The sequence below is a fragment of the Pelodiscus sinensis genome, chromosome 6, assembly GCF_052426305.1.
Source record: "Pelodiscus sinensis isolate ZL-2025 chromosome 6, ASM5242630v1, whole genome shotgun sequence".
NCBI classification, from domain to species: Eukaryota; Metazoa; Chordata; order Testudines; family Trionychidae; genus Pelodiscus; species Pelodiscus sinensis.
Window position 1 is genome coordinate 71,287,757 of NC_143057.1, and position 19,167 is coordinate 71,306,923.

General features: G+C 41.7%; 1 protein-coding gene across 1 annotated transcript in view; it reads right to left on the minus strand.

The window, feature by feature from the left end:
- LNPEP (leucyl and cystinyl aminopeptidase) overlaps positions 1-19,167 on the minus strand; it is a 90,200-nt gene that overhangs the window by 19,387 nt on the left and 51,646 nt on the right. Inside the window, exons 3-10 of the mRNA XM_075932096.2 lie at positions 18,174-18,312; positions 15,976-16,107; positions 12,181-12,301; positions 11,432-11,586; positions 10,753-10,866; positions 9,096-9,227; positions 2,209-2,340; positions 171-331 (exon numbers count right to left, since the gene is read on the minus strand). Coding sequence (XP_075788211.2) covers positions 171-331; positions 2,209-2,340; positions 9,096-9,227; positions 10,753-10,866; positions 11,432-11,586; positions 12,181-12,301; positions 15,976-16,107; positions 18,174-18,312 — 1,086 coding nt within the window. The remainder of the gene's footprint in view (positions 1-170; positions 332-2,208; positions 2,341-9,095; positions 9,228-10,752; positions 10,867-11,431; positions 11,587-12,180; positions 12,302-15,975; positions 16,108-18,173; positions 18,313-19,167) is intronic.

Sequence of the window (19,167 nt, forward strand, 5' to 3'; positions counted from 1 at the left end):
AATAAATACCTCTATGTGTACCGCTGCATCTCATTTCTTTACTACTACCTGCTTTTACAGATGCCTACTGGAGCTCTGAATGAGTCAAACTGCAAGTAATATGCACTCTGACTACAGTTCAGTTGCATGAAAGTAAGAGAGCGATTTTCTGAGGGCTGGAGGAGAATAACCTTGCATCTGAAGTCCAATTTTCTGATTCCGGACTGCGCAAGAATCTCTCCTGATGGATAAATAGAGTCTTTCCTTTTCTTCTAATGGTTACTAAGGGAAATCCTTTCTGTAGAATCCAGGTTTTCATCAGTCTTTTTACATCTAATGTTCCATTTGTGACCTGTAAAAGAAAGACATTGAATTTCAACAGGAAGATAATGACTTTGTTGTTACTTATTGCCATTCTCTCCTCAGCTGGCCACACAAAAGCCATCTTGAAACTAGTGCAAAAGTAAGTAGGAGGTTATGCACAGTGGTCAGCCTACTGGAACATCTTGCAGGACCAGGCTCTCAAAGAAAATGAAGTGTATCACTATTTGAGTCACCTATATCACTTGGTATTCCACCTCTCTTCTCCAGCTGCTCTCGCTGTTCAGATGAAATTCAAGTTACTGGTCTAAGCCTCCAACGATCTATATAGCTTACACTTTGGGGAAAGTTCTATATAATTGAATAAAAAATCCAATAGAATTATTTATCTAAGGGAAATAATTCTCTGTAAAGAGCATAGGTTAAAGTTTCTAGGGAAAGTTTAAGAAAGAATGATGAATGAGCTCTTTATTTTTAGATTTGGACTGACTCTAGAATGGCACTTCCCAGTTACCATTCTCTCCAACCTCTCTTCCTCGCAACCCCTCCCTGTTTGACTAAACTCTCCCTCATGCTCAGTGGAGTCTTTCCTAGATTTTCAAATCTTCTCTGGCTCAATCTGCCTCCACCTTCCACTTTCTTCGCAAAATATACTTTCACTGCCAAGAGATCTACTAAGCCTACTTCACCAACCACTGGTAAATAAAAAAAATAATGATACAGGAAGCCCCCGGGTTACATCAAGCCGACTTACGTCAGATCCCTAGTTACGAACGGGGGGGGGGGGGGGGCGCAGCTAGTGTGGGGTGCCTCCCCCACTGTCGCCGCGGGGGGTGCTTTCCCCCCAGCAGACCAGGGAGACGTGTCCATGTCTGTACAGTATCTTGCTGCTCTAGACTATCTAGGCACCATGCTAGCCAACATAAATTTAGAGCCATTGACACCCCTTTCCTTCCTCCCCTGCCACAAAAAAGAATCCCAGGAAATCGCTGAAGTCAAAGTGATGGTCTTAAAAATTAATAGCTGAATTTTTTAGCTTGCTAATAGTGATCTGTGTTCTTATCTGGCTTCTATCATTAGTGTCTCCCAAATCCAATAAAAGCTGAAAGGACTTCAAGGGAAATAATTTATCTTTCCTCACATAGGAGATGACCAAAAAGTGCATTTATTTTAGGTTTTTCTTTTAAATGCTTTAAAGAGTGCCTCCGCTTCTCCTTTACTCCAATTCTTAAGGTTATTGTGGGAGTCTAGAAAAGAAATGGATTTCATATTTTGCTCCAAAAGATAATGATGTTTATGATCAAAAGGAAACTAGATTTTATAACTGGAATTTTCAGAAGTACTCAGCTTTGACCTAACTGTTCCCACTGAAATAAATGAAGCGTTAGGTCAATGGTGAGTATTTTGACAAGTCTAATCCTATAAGCATACTTGGAGGTACTGCTGTTCAATTTTGCCTCTGTGCTGGGGCCAAAATGCTACAGATGTTTAAATACATGGGTAACAATAATCATCAGTTTAGTCAATACTGACATCAGTGGGATAGTCATGTGAGTGAAGTTATGCATATGCTTAAGTGTCTGTAGGCTGAGGAACTATTGCACAACTGTATCAATATGATAGTTATGGTTGTGCATGCCTTCCCCATTGCACTCATGCATTCTTCTTAAAGTAACATGGGAGCAGAGGGGTTAGCTGGTATGAGAGGCTTTCTTCTAGGCAAAAGTGTTGCACATCTCTACACAGAATTTTGGAAAGAGTCATCCTGAGCAGAGTAACTGATATACAAGGTCTTCTCATTATATGGTCTTTATATTAGTGCTTATAAGAAAATAAAACATTGCTTTGCTTTTCACATTTCTAATACATCATGCAAAACACAGAACTAACAACAACCAAGATGGTTACCTTATTCATACTATCCCATAAATCATCGCTCCTGGTAGATCCATAGCTGTGATTATGCAAATAATTCTGAATCCCAGCTTGAAAAGTATCATGTTCAATATACTTTTTCAACATCAGCAAAAGGGAAGCTCCCTAAAAGTAAGTAAGAGGAAAAAAGTTTAAAAACCTAATTCAGAAGCATGCACAGATTACAAGACTGTCACTACCCCTAGCTTTAGAAGATCATTTAGGAGAGAATGATTGAACTTCTGGCCTAAGGAGTTTAGTTTGAATGCAATTATTTTTACAATTTAAACTGCATGGGAAAATGTTTACTGATTTAAAAAAAATTAAGTTTCACTGATATTAACTTAGTTAAAAAGACTTTCCAATTATTACCATATGAAAGAAATAGTTTTCTGGTGGATGTATCATTGATGGTTGTCAGATTTCATTAACAGCATTAGGAGTTGTACCTTGCAAGAGCTGGTGTTAAATACCCATATGTCAGCAACTAAACCAGAACAATATAGCCAAAAGCAATCAGAAAAGAAAGTGAGATATGTCAGTAAATGAAAACAGGAAAGAGAAATGTCCACAAGTATATTTACATACATTGCTTATTTAAAAGCTTGAAAAGCACATGAAAATATTTTGTAAAATAAGCCTTTCACACTGTAAGTCTGCACAGAGCTGAATATTACTTTTAGATCTGTTTCCATCAGTGAAGTCATGGAGCAAATCATGACTGGACAGAACAGTGGTTTTACTCAGTTGAAAACTACAATTCTCTGTGGAAACATTTCTACATCACAGCTACCTTGTAAATAAGGGTGTGTCTAAATTACACCCCTCTGCCAACAAAGGGATGTAGATTAGGCACATCACTATTGCAAAGGAAGCGGGGATTTAAATATCCTGTGCTTCATTTGAATAGAAATGGCCACCACTTTTTGCTGACGCTGCACTTTGCTGGCAAAAAGCAGCAGTCTAGACGGGGATCGGTCTTTTCCAGCCAATCCCTTCTGCCTCGTGCAACGAGGTTTACAGAATCTGTTGGAAAATGCTTTCCTTGTAGACCGATCCCTGTCTAGACTGCCACTTTTTTGTCGTCAAAGTGCCACGGCAGCAAAAAGCGGCGGCCATTTCAATTCAAATGAAGCATGGGATATTTAAATCCCTGCTTCCTTTGCAACAGCGATGTGCCTAATCTACATCCCTCTGTCGGCAGAGGGGTGTAGTTTAGACACACCTTAAGTAAACGAAGGACAGACAGATTGCAGCTAAAGTGACATTGACCTTGAATAGCTTAAAGATGTACTTCACACTGTTGGTACCAAACAACATACTGGATGGAGAAAGAAAAACTGAAAGACCCCGGGGAACTCTAGCTATTTAAAATTTGAGCAACATTACAATATTGGCAGTCTTCGCTTTTTGGCATGCATGCATTTGTGCTTTGGATGTGGCTTTATTTACACTAGTTCATGAAAAAATGAGCAATGTGTCTTCAGCAGTTTGTTCTACTAGCATTTTCTTGTTTTAAGCAGATAATCCTGTGGCATAGAGTCTGTGCTCCCGACTTAGAGCTGTGAGAGAGTTAGTCTCAGGCTTACTATACTAGATCTGGAGGGTCGGTTTAAGGTACACAATTCCAGCTACATAAACAATATAGCTGGAGTTGATATACCTTAAGCTGAGTTTAGCATTGTCTGCAGCAAGAGCCAACACTCCTGTCTGCTTTCCTAGTATTCTATGATTCTGTAACTGGAAGGAGCCTCGAGAGATCAAGTTCAGTCCGCTACCTTCACAGCAGGGCCAAGCACCAAGCACCATCTCACAGGTAGATGTCTGTCTAACCTGCTCGTAAATATCTCCAGTGATGGAGATTCCACAGCCTCCTTAGGCAACTTATTCCAGAGTTTAACCACCCAGACAGTAAGGAAGCTTTTCCTAATGTCCAATCTAAACCTCCCTTGCTGCAGTTTAAGCCCATTGCTTTTTATCCTATCTCGCCCTTCTACTGAGAGGAGTATTGGTGCAGACCAGACACGCCCTCAGCATTTGATTTAGCTAAATCAAATGCCAGAAGATTAATCTCTGGCACAGCAAGTGGAGACATGACATCAGTTTCTGGTCCCCTTGTGCTCCTGAGAGTCAGAGCAGACTGGAGACCTTCCCAAATAGGCCACAAACCAGTCAACGGAGCACTTCAGCTGCTAATTTAGCCAGCCAGAAGCCTCAGGAGCAAAACCCTACTGATACCCCAGTTCTTGCTATGTCCCAATCAGTCCCCAGCCTAACACACAGGTGAAGGGTTATAAAACCCAATCTCACCTACCCCAAACGGGTTCTTCTGGTCCCAAGAAACCAGCCACAGGTCCCAATAAATATACACTCTGGATCTTACCCACAAGATCACGCAGAGCCAATCCTTTAGAATCTAAAATCTAAAGGTTTATTACTAAAAGAAAGAAAAGCATTAGAGGAAGGTTGTGAAGGAGATTATATTACATGCATCGAATCACCAAGTTCTCAGGCTCTTAGATGTTATAAACTGCTATCTTATAAGTCTCTGGTGTACATCCTATGTCCGGATAGGTCCACTGTTCTTTCCAGCTCATTGTTCCCTGCAAGACTGCATCTGGGATCAGAAGCTGAACTGAAGACAAGATGGAGGGTGCCACATGGCACTCTCCTGGCATCCTCCTGGCCAGAACAGGATGCATGGCCAAGTGACCTATCTCTGTTTCACATGCTGGCAGCCATTATGCCCTGGCTGGTTTGCAGGTATCAGTCATATTCCTGAGGTATGTACTGGCACCTAGAGATTCATTGTCTCCTTGCTAATTAGCATAGCCACTGGCTGAACATTCTTTGCCTTTTGCTTTAACTCAGACAGAGAATTTTCCAGTATCAACACAGAGTACATATTTATAACTCCACATACATATATTATACAAGTACATGAATAGCACATACAGAATCAGTAGAACATAAGCTTTCATGTGACACCTCACACGGCCCCTTTTGTATAGACTTTTGGGGCACCCCACCCCCCATGGGTGCAGCAATGACCTTTAAAATCCAATAATGTGACAGGGGTCATAGTGGATCACAAGCTAAATAAGAGTCAACATTGTGACACTGTTGCAAAAAAAGCCAACACGATTCTGGGATGCATTAACAGGAGCGTTGTGAACAAGACACGAGAAATCATTCTTCCGCTCTACTCTGCACTGGTTAGGCCTCAACTGAAGTATTGTGTTCAGTTCTGGGCACTACATTTCAAGAAAGATGCGGAAAATTTTGAGAAGGTCCAGAGAAGAGCAACAAAAAGTGATCAAAGGTCTAGAAAACATGAGCTATGAGGCAAGGCTGAAGGAATTGGGCTTGTTTAGTTTGGAAGAGAAGACTGAGAGGGGATATGATAGCAGTTTTCAGGTATCTAAAAGGGTGTCACAGGGTGGAGGGGGTAAAATTGTTCTTTCGCCTTTGACGATAGGACCAGAAGCAATAGGCTTAAATTGCAGCAAGGGAGGTTTAGGTTGGACAGTAAGAAAAACTTCCTGTCAGGGTGGTTAAACACTAGAATAAATTGCATAGGGAGGTTGTGGAATATTCATCATTGGAGATAGTTAAGAGCAGTTTGGATAGACATCTATCAGGGATGATCTAGATGGTGCTTGTTTCTGCCGTGAGGGCAGGGGACTGGACTTGAAGATCTCCCGAGGTCCCTTCCAGTTCTAATATTCTATGATTCTATGATTAAAGCAAAGTTTTCCAATGCAATCTTAGGCCCTGATCCAAAGACCACTGAATTCATTGGTCTTTCCATGAAATTCAATAAGTTTTAGATCATGGCATTAAAGCATGGGATTTAAATATCAAATAAAAACACCCAGTTAAAAAAACCCACCTTCTTTTCTCTGAAGATATCCTAGTGAAAGTTCTTAGCTTTGTTATTGAACCCCTTAAAAGTAAGATCTTTATTAAGAAGGTGTACAATCATAATCTGGAAGCCCAAGACAACATCTGGATTCTATTTGGCACTGTGAAGCTCCTGTCAAACAACTTAGGGACAGATGCCAATCAGAACCTTGCAGGCAAGGCAGCTTGAAAGTTACATGCTTTTGTGCTGCCACTTGAGAGAATGGCCATCTGCTTCAATTGTAATGCTCCAATTGGCATCTGAGAGAGTGATTTTTAAGCTCTGTAACTATTTAAAAATAAAAAGGAATACAAAAAAGTCTTTCATAAGGCCCTAGCTACCTCCCTCCACTCCCCAAAAGCATAAATATTAAGAAGTCTAAGTCAAAAGTTAAGGAACAATCTCTCTTGCTTTTAAGTTATCAGTGTGGAATGCTACACAGAGAATGCTAGAAGTGGAAAGAAACAAAATAACAGTTTAGTAAATTTAAATATTTGTGTAAGCCATGGTGGTGTTAATATTTGGGTTTATTTTTATATTCTGGTAAACTGGAGTCGTGTACAGAAACTATTGAGAAGGAGGAAGTTAAGGGACGCAGTGTTCCCTCTAACATTTTCTATCCTTTCGTGGGTTGAAACACCAATATTGAGGGAGTGTGTGGATGTGCACCACCAATGCAAACAAAACACATACATACAAAGTATTTACATATTTTAAACAGTCTGAGTGGAAGAAAATATATTCAAACAAAACACCTGTGTCTAGTTGCTATGAGATGCACCTTTGTAGTCACTAAGGGTTGTACAACTACAAGCATCCTGCTTCCAAGAGACTAACACCAGACTACAAAGGGAAGCCTCAGAACTGTCATTCATGCTTACATTTGACACTTTATGAATGGACCTTAAAAATGCTAATTATCTTACCCATTACAAAGATAGATTCGCCAATTATCACCCCTAATATCATTATCTCATAGACACTAATTTCCTCCCCTCTCCCCCTCTCTGTTCTAAAATCTGATTTGTCAATTTTATGTGTGTTCACTTTTTTTGATTATATCCCTTTGGTATATATGGTCATGCCAATTTTCTTCCACAATTTGATCTGAGGAAGTGGGTCTGGCCCACGAAAGCTCATCACCTAATAAACCATCTTGTTAGTCTTTAAAGTGCTGCATAGTCCTATCTTTTGTTTCAGCAAGACCAGACTAACATGGCTACATCTCAAATATGGTTGTGCAAAGGGTAGGAAATTAGTTTTCTTCCACTCAAGGAAGAGCAGAAGCCCCAGAACAAATTAACACATGGCTTCAGGGTTTGTAGACAGATGCATGTTTCAAAGAGCTTGCAAATAAGGTTTCATCCTAAAAAACTAGCATCACACCTCATAAGAACCAGAAACTCTACCACATAGCGAAGATCTGACCTTAATACAATACAATGTACCATGTATTAATTAGTAATGACTAAAAAAATCATTAAGCTCAGAGTTTTAGATATCTGCAACACTTGAAAAAAAATTCCGTTAATGGCTTAAGAAAAAAAATTCTTTTAACACCTATGTATAAACTTTGTTTGAAATGTCATCAAGCAAATGTCTTCCTAGCACACAAATACACCCCTCATGCAGCTTGCGTTGCCCCCTTCCCTCCAACTTAGCCTAACAAAGAGGATTGCAACGAGTTAGGACATTCCCAAACAAACTGCCCCCTGCCTCCACCTCACTAAACAAATTTTAGCACCTAACCATCCTCTCTTTTCTCACCTACCTCATGCAGTCATCTCCTTACCTCCCCCTTCCCAGCCCAGGAGGGTTGAAGAGACTGCTGGGGTTCTGTCTCTCTCTGGCAGATGGTATTCTACAGATTCCTCTCCCTCTGACTTTCCCCCAAGCCAATTAATGAATTACTCGCTCCCTACCTGGTCCTTATTGCTTACTTATCCCCTCTGCTTTTCTGCTGTGGGAACTCTTCAGTTTAACTGCAGCAGCGTTTAGCTGCTTTTTACAGACACCCCACTTCCTGGTGGTCAGCTGAGCTCTCTCCCTGCGCTGGGAGTTTTGAACCTCTGAGCGGGACTCGGAAAACTCAGACAGCTTAGAGGGACTTTTGGACACAAACAATACAGATGTGCATAAAATCTTTTCTTAAGGAAATTTTATGAGAAATATTCTTAAGCGTAGCTGAGTTCTGCTCAATACATAAACTGAAAGGTGCAGGGGAAAGGGTGATTTTAGGTCCCCTTTACACCTTCTTAATTCTGGCCAACCCTGATTCTAGATGTAGTCCCTGGCACAATTTACAGTGGTCTCAGAGCTGCTCTAATTTTCATCCAGCTACAATGGCCCTTAGGAGTAATTCCAAGATTTGGGGATCACCAGAATGTAAGGGCACTCCATGTCCCACCTAAGTCCCTGGGGGATGGGCAGGGGGAGAGCAGGATGTGGTGGGGTTTGAGGGGTAAAGTTATGGAGGTTAGGGTGGGAAAGGAGAAGCACAGAGCCAGCTACACTGGTGTAACAGGACACAGCGCATGTAGGTTTGTATATCAGAGGGGTAGCCGTGTTAGTCTGAATCTGCAAAAGCAGCGAGGAGTCCTGTGGCACCTTATAGACTAACTGAAGTGCAGGAGCATAAGCTTTCGTGGGCAAAGACCCACTTCGTCAGGTGCCACAGGACTCCTCGCCGCTTTTGTAGGTTTGTATACTGAATGGAATCAAATGCCTACTCACAAGACTAATTTAATCAATCAGTGTTAAAAAGACAACATACAGTCATTTCTTAAGATAAAAAACAACAAAGGCCAAAAAAAGAAACTACCAACTTGTGAGCAGTTTAACTTGCATTTTAGTTGCAAGGATAATTAAGGATAGCTCCTGACTTAGGTAGTGTTACTTCCCAAAATAAGAATATCCTGGGAAAAAAGGTGTTCAAAATACACGAGAAAGTGATTTTGTTAGTCTCTAAGGAGGTTACCTTAACATAGGAAAGCATATCAAACATTTCTTCAATCTGCTTGGAAGACTGGACAGCAGAGGAGATTGGATGTGAGGCATTTAAGGAGTCTTTCATCATGGTCTTGAATCGTAGTTTCAGGAATTCTTCATCCTAAAATAGGGAGTTTAGATCCACATGGGAAGTTAGAACAATAAAAGGATTGTGCCAAATTATCTGTAATTCAGAGCTGGAACTCAGATCTTGGAATAAGTAAAGCAAACTTTCATTCTCCCTGCTATCCCATTTATTTAGCATGGTATCCTAGTCATCTTACCCTCTCCATTTTGTGATTAAGACTCTTTTCTTCTGCCACTGCCAAAGGAGAAAGCAAATCAGTCTCTCTCTTCTGAGATTATTATTGCTAGCTCACTGTGAAATCAACTCTCTTCCTCCCAAACTATAGCAACAGAAGTTTACTAATGGACACACATCATAAGCCTTTAATCAGCTATGCACAAGGAGACCTACCATACACAACTCCATAGCCTACACAAGAATGAAGACTCCAAAGATACAAGTCTCTCTACAACAATCTGCCTCTATTCACAGCATAGCTGCAGTGATTCTGCTACAATTAAGACCCTTGGAAGTAGGATATGTCCCAAAACAGTAGAATTTTATAGAGCCTGTAGTTGGTACAATTTGTAACTTGATTATGCTGCCATACACAGAATCAAGAGACACACACACACACATTATATATATTAATTAAAGCCAAGGGACTCTACACAGGCAAAAGGATTGGTGTAATAGGCATATTGTTTTGCAGGGTCAAGGCCATGTACTGGTATAGTAACTAGTGTTTTCTATTTGCATTTGTAAAGCAGACTGTACTACTGTAGTTTCATGCTGTGCATATGATCTAATGATAATCACCTACTGTGGGTATGAATATCTTCAGAAATACTGATATACTATTTTAGCGAACACATTTTTAACATGCTGATTTGGGCTGGCTATGATTTATATAATATTCTAGCAAATAAAGGAGGCTGAAGAAGTGATTTTACAGCTATTAAAGTTTTTAAAAACTGCAGTGAAATCACTGGACTATAGAATGACTTGCTAGGAAATATGCACACACAACATTAAAACTAATCTTTTTGGCACTAGAACCTCGAATCTTTATTTCATTCTAGATTTACATGCAACAACTTTAAATAAGTGCACTGCATATTACCAGACTACTTTTATCTCCTACATTTTAAGGGTCTGACCTACTATTATCCAACAGGGCAATGGAAGATATTTTACCCGTGTTTTATTTCTGCGTAGTTGGAGAGGCCAGCTATTGTGGTTATTAGTGCAGAACTGGGGCCCTAGAGCACTCCTGATCAGGAAAAAAGGAAGAAAGATCACAAACCAAATAGTCAAGTTGAAATAGGGCCAACATATATTTTGTGTGAATATTTAGATACTATTTTGTTTAAGGGTGCATTCAGGGAGAGTTTGAGCAAACACTTTTGGCACCACCAAGTGGCGAAACATTATCAGTGAGTGTCCTTGAACTACTTATAGCACAATTTAAGTTAGATTTTTATAACTTCAAACTCATGAAAAAGGAAATAAAATTTGTGTCAGAATGACAAAGAAGCCTTATTGATGGAGAAAAATGTCAAATTCAGGAAGTACTCACAGCATGTAGCTCTGGAAAAGTTTCTTCCATGGCAAAGTATTCCATAAAAGTTGCAAATCCTTCATTCAACCAAAGATCATTCCACCATTCCATAGTCACTAGATTACCAAACCACTAGAGGACAGAAATGCAAAACAAAAAAACAAAAAGGTTTTAATTGTGCAAAATGGAAGAAAATTCAGTCAAATTTCAAGTATGCCATAACAAATGTATTATCCAAACACAAAAATATACTTTATGAAGAGCTACATTGTGGTTCTCTCACAAGCCATACATATAGGACAATGATAGAAATGTAGCCGTGTTAGTCTGGTGTAGCTGAAACAAAAAACAGAACTATGTAGCACTTTAAAGACTAACAAGATGGTTTATTAGGTGATGAGTTTTCGTGGGCCAGACCCACTTCCTCAGATCAAATAGTGGAAGAATATTGTCACAGCCATATATACCATATATAGGACAATGCTTAATTATGCTTCTCCAGGAACAAGCTAGGAAAGAGATTGTGTCCCAGTTGCAGTAAACTTCATTTCCTGATGTACTGAGAGCAAAACACCCACAAGCCCTACACCAGGTGCAGTGCATGTCCTTTAGCAAGTGTAACATGAGAGGGTGAGTATTTGAGTGAAAGAAAACTGCATTGTTAAAATATTTAATACACAGCATTTCAATCCAGTACCTGATGAGCTAGCTCATGAGCTATCACTGCAGTTATCAGGTTTTTATCCATTGTTGAAGAGGTTCTATTGTCATAAAGGAGTGTTGTCTCTCTAAAAGTGATCAATCCCCAGTTTTCCATAGCACCTGCCTGGAAATCAGGAATGGCTACCAAATCTAAGGGAGGGGAGGGGAGTAAAGAAAATTAAAAAATGAACCATCCTTAAATCACAAGTTACAGTAATGCTGCATTCCATATCTTCCTGCTTAATCACAACCTATATCTACAGATATTAACAACCTACCAAACTTCACTATTTAGCCACCAATGCTGCAACCACATACTCGCTTAAAGTTAAATCATCAGAACTAATTGCTCTAAAACAAGTATGTATGTAGAACTGGTTTTGTAGGTTTGTCAGGTAGTTACACTGGAAAATGCTGAGAATTCTCAATGTCCCTAGCTGAGCATCGGGTGTTAATGGTACAGCAAAAACACTTTCCCCAGAGCCCACACTGAACTGACAACTACCTTACTCAAGCCAAAGGTTTGCAAACTTTTTGAGCCCAGGATCCATTTCCTGCACAACTATACAAGTCTAGTTAAACATGTATTGAACTTTAATGATGTTTTTAAAAAGTCAAATTTTGGAGTTTTTTCCTAATGCTTGAATTAGTTCTTTTTTTAAATGAAAATATCTGAAGTATGTGGGGACTGCTACTTGTTAGAAGATATATGTAAAGAAAGATAAATGAAAACAAATACATTACCTAATTTTTGAAGAGGATAATCTATATGAAAATACTTCTGATAAAACTCTAGGAGCTTCACCGCTGTGTCTAGAGCATACTCAACTTGAGATAACTTCTGTGGCACGGCATAGATAGAAACCTGTCCAAAAAAAAAAAGGCATCATTTTTTGGGATGCAATCACAAATAGCAGGAGAGGGAAGTGGCAGACAAAAATCCTGAAGTAGATAGACCCAATTCCCTAGTTAGTTTATACATTTATATATATTATAAAATCACATACATTTGATAGCAAAACATTTGGAGATTTTTATTGTTTCTTTTATTTGTCAGTTGACCCTGCTTGAGACACATTTATTCCCCAAATTCATGGGAATATGTGCAATGTTAGTTTGAGTCCCAGTACACAAGTTGTACATTTGTTAAGGACCATTCTAAGCATGCAATTCCCAGGGGAGTCACCGCTCTTCGAGCGGGGGTACGCAGGATGAGGTGGAGAAGAGAGTACATGATGGTTTCTTTGCAGCAGCTAGAATCAAGGGGACTATTTTAGAGGAGCCACAGGAATCTTGTTTAGATAGATCCAGTAGCTTCAATCTAACCCACCCTGTACAGTAGGTATGGAAAGGTAGCAACTGCTATTTCAGCTGCTGTATTCCACTCTGATGACTTGCCTGTGGAAACTCACAAATTCTACCTCCCTTTAGTTTCTATTGCCTGGGATTGGACAATTGTTCCCCAATACAAGTTATTCAGCCAGGTTTTATTTTTGTTATGCATAAACTTGTGTTTCCAGTGTTCAACCATCTCCACTCCCAGCCTGTAAGTTTGGGGCACTTCTCTCCATACTACAACCCAGGGATTCTAGGAAACATTTTCAATTGTAGGGGTAAGGTGACCTCTAATCCTGAGTTGACAATTCTGAACCGATTACAAGAGCCAAAGAAGTCTGGATTAGTCTTTCTAGAAATATTGAAGCCTGTCACAGCAACAGTACCAAGCACTACATGTAGCGCCATTTAAGTTGTTAAATTCTTCATTAGTCCATATTTTAATATATATAGTCATTTAAAACAAGACATTCAAAGTTTGATCCATTTTCCACCATTAAGTGTTCATGATGCAAAGGAGAGGCTTGGTATATAGAGTTATATGTGGGCTGTTCACTTTAGATGTTCACAGACTATGCTGCATTCCTTTCAGCAGAGTTCAGTATACACCCATGGATACTGCTGTTTTCAGACTGGGCTCCCCCACCATTGGGCTTGGATGCTTCCTGGGCTCAGGTGAGTTCTTTAGGCTTTGTTCCTCCTGAAAGAGGCTCAGATGCTGCCCCAGGGCAAACTGTTTTGTTTTGGATACTCCCTTGGTCAGAACAGACCACACACCTTAAAGTCCAAGTGAAACCTCTCTATTGCGCGCGCACGCACGCACGCACGACCTTGGGTTAGCTACTGAGCTAAAAATAGCCATGCAGACATTTGGGCATGGGCTCAACTGTGAGCCCCTTTCCATTTGCCAGATTTTAGAGTCCAGGTCCCAGCCCAAGCATTTACGTAGTTATTTTTTGTCTCATAGCTCAAGTCCAAGATAGCGGACAGGCTCGGAGACTCACAGCTACATGTCTCTCTTTTCCCCTCTGCCCCCCTTTAAAAGCTCTGGAACCTCTGAGTAGACTACATATCTACAATCTTTCCTCACACCTAACATGCTTTGATCAGCAATAAATGTAATTTAAAAGGGTAAACATTTAAATAACCATGGTTCTGTGACTTGTCCTCACTGATACAAGCAAGAACAGGTGACAGCTCTAAGGTGTTGTTTCATGCTCTCTGTAAACTCATGCAAATTTGTCTGCCTAAGTTTACACTTGGTTCATAACTTCCTACAGTTCTCTTTGCAAATACATGAGCTAAATACTTACCTAAGAAAAGGAAAAAAATGATTAAAATTCTTGGGCTAAAAATAGCAACTTCAAGAAAAACATGCCACTCATCAAGCTAGACCACGGAGATTGGCCTATTGAGCTCTAATTACAGCTACTTGCCCAGGCTAGAAGGGTTGTCTGTTAAAAAAAATCCACAATTTTACTCTATATATTGGCTTAGAGCAATTTAGATCAGGATAACATTTTAGCAGTATATTTGATAAGGGCTTCCTTTCCCTCCTGCACCTTTGTTAATCTACTTTGAGTCAGACAAGAACTAGCACTTTCAATTTCACCACAAAGGGGCAGCTCCTGCTACAGTGACAGGGTCTGATCCCTAAATTTTTGCTCACTTGAAGCTCCCATGCCTCTTCTATGATGAGGTATTGGAAGTTCTCTCATAAGTGTCCTCCTTCTTGTCATTCTCTAGTATACAGCTGCCTACCAACCTAGCAGCCCATATCAATGAAGCAATGCCACCGAAGACAAGACTAAGTTAAGTTTATAGCAGCTGTCAGGTGCTCAGCATTTTTGAAAAAAGTCAGGCCATTAATATTCAAGCATTTACATATGGACTTAAATTTCTGGCCAGAATCTGCCCTACTACAGCATAGACTAGTTTGGATGGTTGGCTCCAAGATATAGCTACTGAGCCACACTTCCCTTTGCTGGAGACAGCAGAGTGATTTTGCAGCTTCTGTTCTCAGGTGCCGTCTTGAAAGAGAGGAGTAGCCATGGCGAGGGAGGTTAGGACAGCAGTACTGTCACCTGCTGTGACTCCCTTGAGGGTAGACAGGCATCACAGGAAGTCTGAGAATGGAGCCTGTGCAGGGCAGGCACTGAATCTGTATACACGTTGGCTGGCTTGGTACTGTTCCATTTTAGACAAGCTCTTCCCACTTTTGGCATCAGCTCTGGATTTCCACAGCAGTGCAAGTGGATTGCATCTTTTTATCCTGGTGCTGGGCAGTCTTTCTGCAGCCAGGGGCTGGCAACATAAGTAGGCAGCAGCTCTGGACTCAATCCAGTCCATAGTATAAGAACATTCGACAGTGGTGTGCCCTGTTAGCCAGGGGTGGGCAATGAGTTTTGCTGGGGGCCACTCCAAGAATTTGGTAAGTGGTCAAGGGCTGCACTCTTTCATGATATTAACAGAGTACATGTGGGGTCTGAGATGAAGGAGGGATGGAGGAAAGGGTGTAGGTTCGGGGGGAAGTATGGGTGAAGGAGGAGGTTGTGACTCGGGGCAAGACGCTGGAGTGCAGGGTCCAACAGAGGATTCTGACCTAGAGAAAGAATGCAGGAGGCAGTGCAGGGTCTGGGAGAGGGTTGTATCCTGGGGCAGGGATAAAGGAAGAAGTGCAGGGGATTTGGATGCAGGGTCTAGGAGAAGGTAGAAGTGCAGGAGGGTTAGAGGGAGGGGCTGGGAAGCCAGAGGAAGGCTCTGGCCAGGAGCACTTACCTGGCACCTCTCACTGTCCAGAAGCCAACCAATGGGAGCAGCAAGATTGTGCTGGGGGTGGGGGCAGCGCACAAAGACTCTCCCCCCTTCCCTGGGCTCACAGCATTCAGTGAGCTGCTCTGAGCAGCATGCGGGTGCAGGGAAGGACCCAGATACTTAACCCATAATTTTGCCCACTTGTGCACTTGCACGGCCATTCAGGAGAGATTCAAATGTCGCCCAGCTGATTAGCAAAGTGTCCGCAGCTCAGTGTTTTGTTTCTAGTAGTGCATTTTTGCATATACCTCTGTGCATAAAAAAAAAATTATTCTGTACATGGATGGAAAAGATTAGGGGGAATATTGCTTGCCACTCTCATAACAGAGGATAGGCAGAGAGTGAGCCACCCATGAATGTGCAGAAATCAAAAGTACAGCAGAAACATACCCGTGTCCTATTAGTCTCTCTCCTGGTAGTTGTCAGATTTGCAACAATGAAAGCAACTAGATAAGTACTCATCTTCAAGCTCACAGAGAATTCATCTTGAACTATTCCAGCTGCCACAGGGATGGTTACATTCTGCAGATAAAAAGAGACACTGTTGCTGCTGTGGACAACAGTCTAAAATTAATCAGATAAGCTAGGAGATGATACAAGACCGCTATGTCTAGAGTGCACAATGGCAACTATAAGAAGTTTGTTGGAGCATTTTTACTACAGTAGAACCTCAGAGTGCTATGAGCACCAGAGTTATGAGTGGAGTCGTGCACCTCATCTGGAACTAGAATTAGACAAATGAGGCAGCAGCAGGGAAAAAAGATGAAAACAATCAAAACCAAAATACAGTATAGTACTTGTTAAACTTCTAAAAAAAGGGGGGGGGGGATTAAAAAAAACTTGGACCAGGTAAGGAAACTGTCTGGGCTTGTTTTATTTAAATAAGATAGTTAAAAATAGCATTTTTATTCTGCATAGTAAAGTTTCAAAGCTGTATCAAGTCAATGTTTAGTTGTAAACTTTCAAAGGAAAAAAAAGTAACGTTTTGTTCAGCGTTATGAACAGCCACCATTTCTGAGGTGTTCATGCCTTAATACACAATAGGAATGGAGGCTGTTTATAACTCCGAACAAAATGTTATGTTTTTTCTTTTAGGTTTTCACAAAGGCATCTTTATAGCTCTTAACAAAAATGTCAAACTGTAAGAGCACATTAGAACTGGACCAGTAAGTCCCACTAATGCTATATACAAAGGTAATGCCAACCCCTGTTCCTTTTCGATATTCTCCAGTTTATCCTGCAAAGAATCACATTAGTTCTCAGAGACTGCATTACACTGGGATCTCATGTTCAATAGGTTATCCATCATGATCTCTAAATCCTATGAAGTCTCATTGACTTGAAGTTAAGCACGTACTTGAGTGTTTTCAGGATCAAAACTTTGAGCTTTTTACAGGCACCCTGCATACATTATGTGACACTACCCATTCTGATTTCCCAGGCAAACTGACAATGCCAGGCCTGCGGTTGGTGACGGACAACAAATGGAGCCCCCAGCCACATAATACAGTAAACTTCCGATAATCCGGCACCTTTAGGACCCAGGGGGTGCCGGATTATCAGATATGCCAGACTATCAGAAGGGGGGGCTATGAGCGGTCTGGAGTGGGGTGGGAGGGGATGCTACCCCAGGCCCCTCATAGCCCCCCCCTTACGATAGTCCGGCTCTGCCCTAGGCGTCCCTGATTCAGCTGCTGCTGTTCAGTTTCAGCAGCAGCTGAATCGGGGATGCCTGCAATAGAGCAGCTGGGGTGCTGCCGGGTTGGTCCCGCAGCACTCAGGGGCGGCGCTACAAGACCAACCCGGCAGCACCCCAGCTGCTCTGCCCCAGGCGTCCGGATTCAGCCTGCTGGTGAAACTGACGCTACTGGTCAGTTTCAGCAGCGGCTGAATCCCGACGCCTGGGGCAAAGCAGCTGGGGTGCTGCCGGGATGGTCCCGTAACACCGCCCCTACGCGCTGCGGGACCATCCGGCAGGACCCCAGTTGCTCTGCCCCAGGCGTCCCCAAGTCAGCCGCTGCTGAAACAGATCAGCGGCTGATTCCAGGAAGCCCGAGGCAGAGCAGCTCTGCCCCAGGCTTCCTGGAATCAGCCGCTGTTCTGTTTCAACAGCGGCTGAATTGGGGACCCCTGGGGTAGAGCAGCTGGGGTCCTGCCGGGTTGGTCCTGCAGCACCGTCCTTTGGCGCTGCGGGACCAACCCGGCAGCACTCCAGCTGCTCTGCCTCAGGTGTTCCCAAGAGCAGCTGGGATGCTGCCGGGTTGGTCCCGCAGCCCTGAGGGGCAGTGCTACGAGACCAACCTGGCATCACCCCAGCTGCTCTGCTCCCGGCTTCCCCGATTCAGCTGCTGGTCAGTTTCAGCAGAAGCTGAATGGGGGAAGCCTGTCCGGCTGCCCCAGCACTTCCGGGTTCCTGATGGTGCCGGACCATCAGGAGTCCCGGAGCATTGGATGCCGGACTAATGGAGTTTTACTGTACCCAGAAGGCAAACAAAAAGTGATTCCAAGTACTTTTAATTCAGAGCACCTAAAAGGGAGAGACACACATGCACCCTCTAATATTCATACACAGAAGAGCATAAATGTACCTTTGGCATATTTGACAGAGCAGTGTACTGTTCATCTCTCCTGATCTTAATTAGAAAAGTGGCTTTAAATGCTGGTTCATCAAAGCAAGGGAAAGCAGATCTTGCAGCCAGTGGCTCAAACTGAGTTGCTGCAAGCCATCTGATGAAGAGAAAAGGTATTTAAAAAAAAAACCTATAAAATTGGTATTACTTCTCTTTAATAAATCAGAAACAATTATTTTGTGTATTGGAATGGAAGGAAGTTTGTTATTAGCAGGTACTAGAAACAGGGAGGGATAATTTGTCATGATAGAATAAGCATACATTTAAGAAAAACCTGATGAAAGAGGCTTAAGTCTCAGAATATTCTGCTGTGCTATTTTATTTTTATTCAACGTTCTTTCTAGCCTAATACACTCAGAACATAAACAAACTGTAACTCACAACAATATAAACTAATTGGTTTAAAATAAAGGTCACATTATCCGTAAACAATTGTCCCAACACCCAAGAACTCAAAAGCTCCTACATCTCAAAGAGTGCACAGCTCAAAAGAAGACTAGGACACATGCACCAGGCATTTCTACTCTGAAGTAGAAGTCTAATAATGGTAATACACTTGATTCTCCATTTGCAAACAGAGTAACTGACTGCTTCTACCCATCCATAACGTTCAATGGGGAGGACAAAGTACTCCCTGCCACTTGTGAGCAACTGTTGGTCCAGCCATTGTCTTTAAATATGTCTATACTTGACATATTACAGCAGCGCAGCTGCACCACTTCAGTGCAGACACTAAAATAAATCCAGCTTTCTAAGAGGCGGATTTCAAAGCTCAGGGGTTCTCACCACACATTTTTGGTGGCCTCAGAGTAGGACCACCAACTCTTGGTTGGTGGCTGCACAGTCACTTTTTCTATGTATACATGTCAAAAATCACTGTAATTTGTGTAGGGATTTTTGGAGGCTTGACAATGAAAATAATACTACGAAAAGCAATACCTGCATCTGTTTT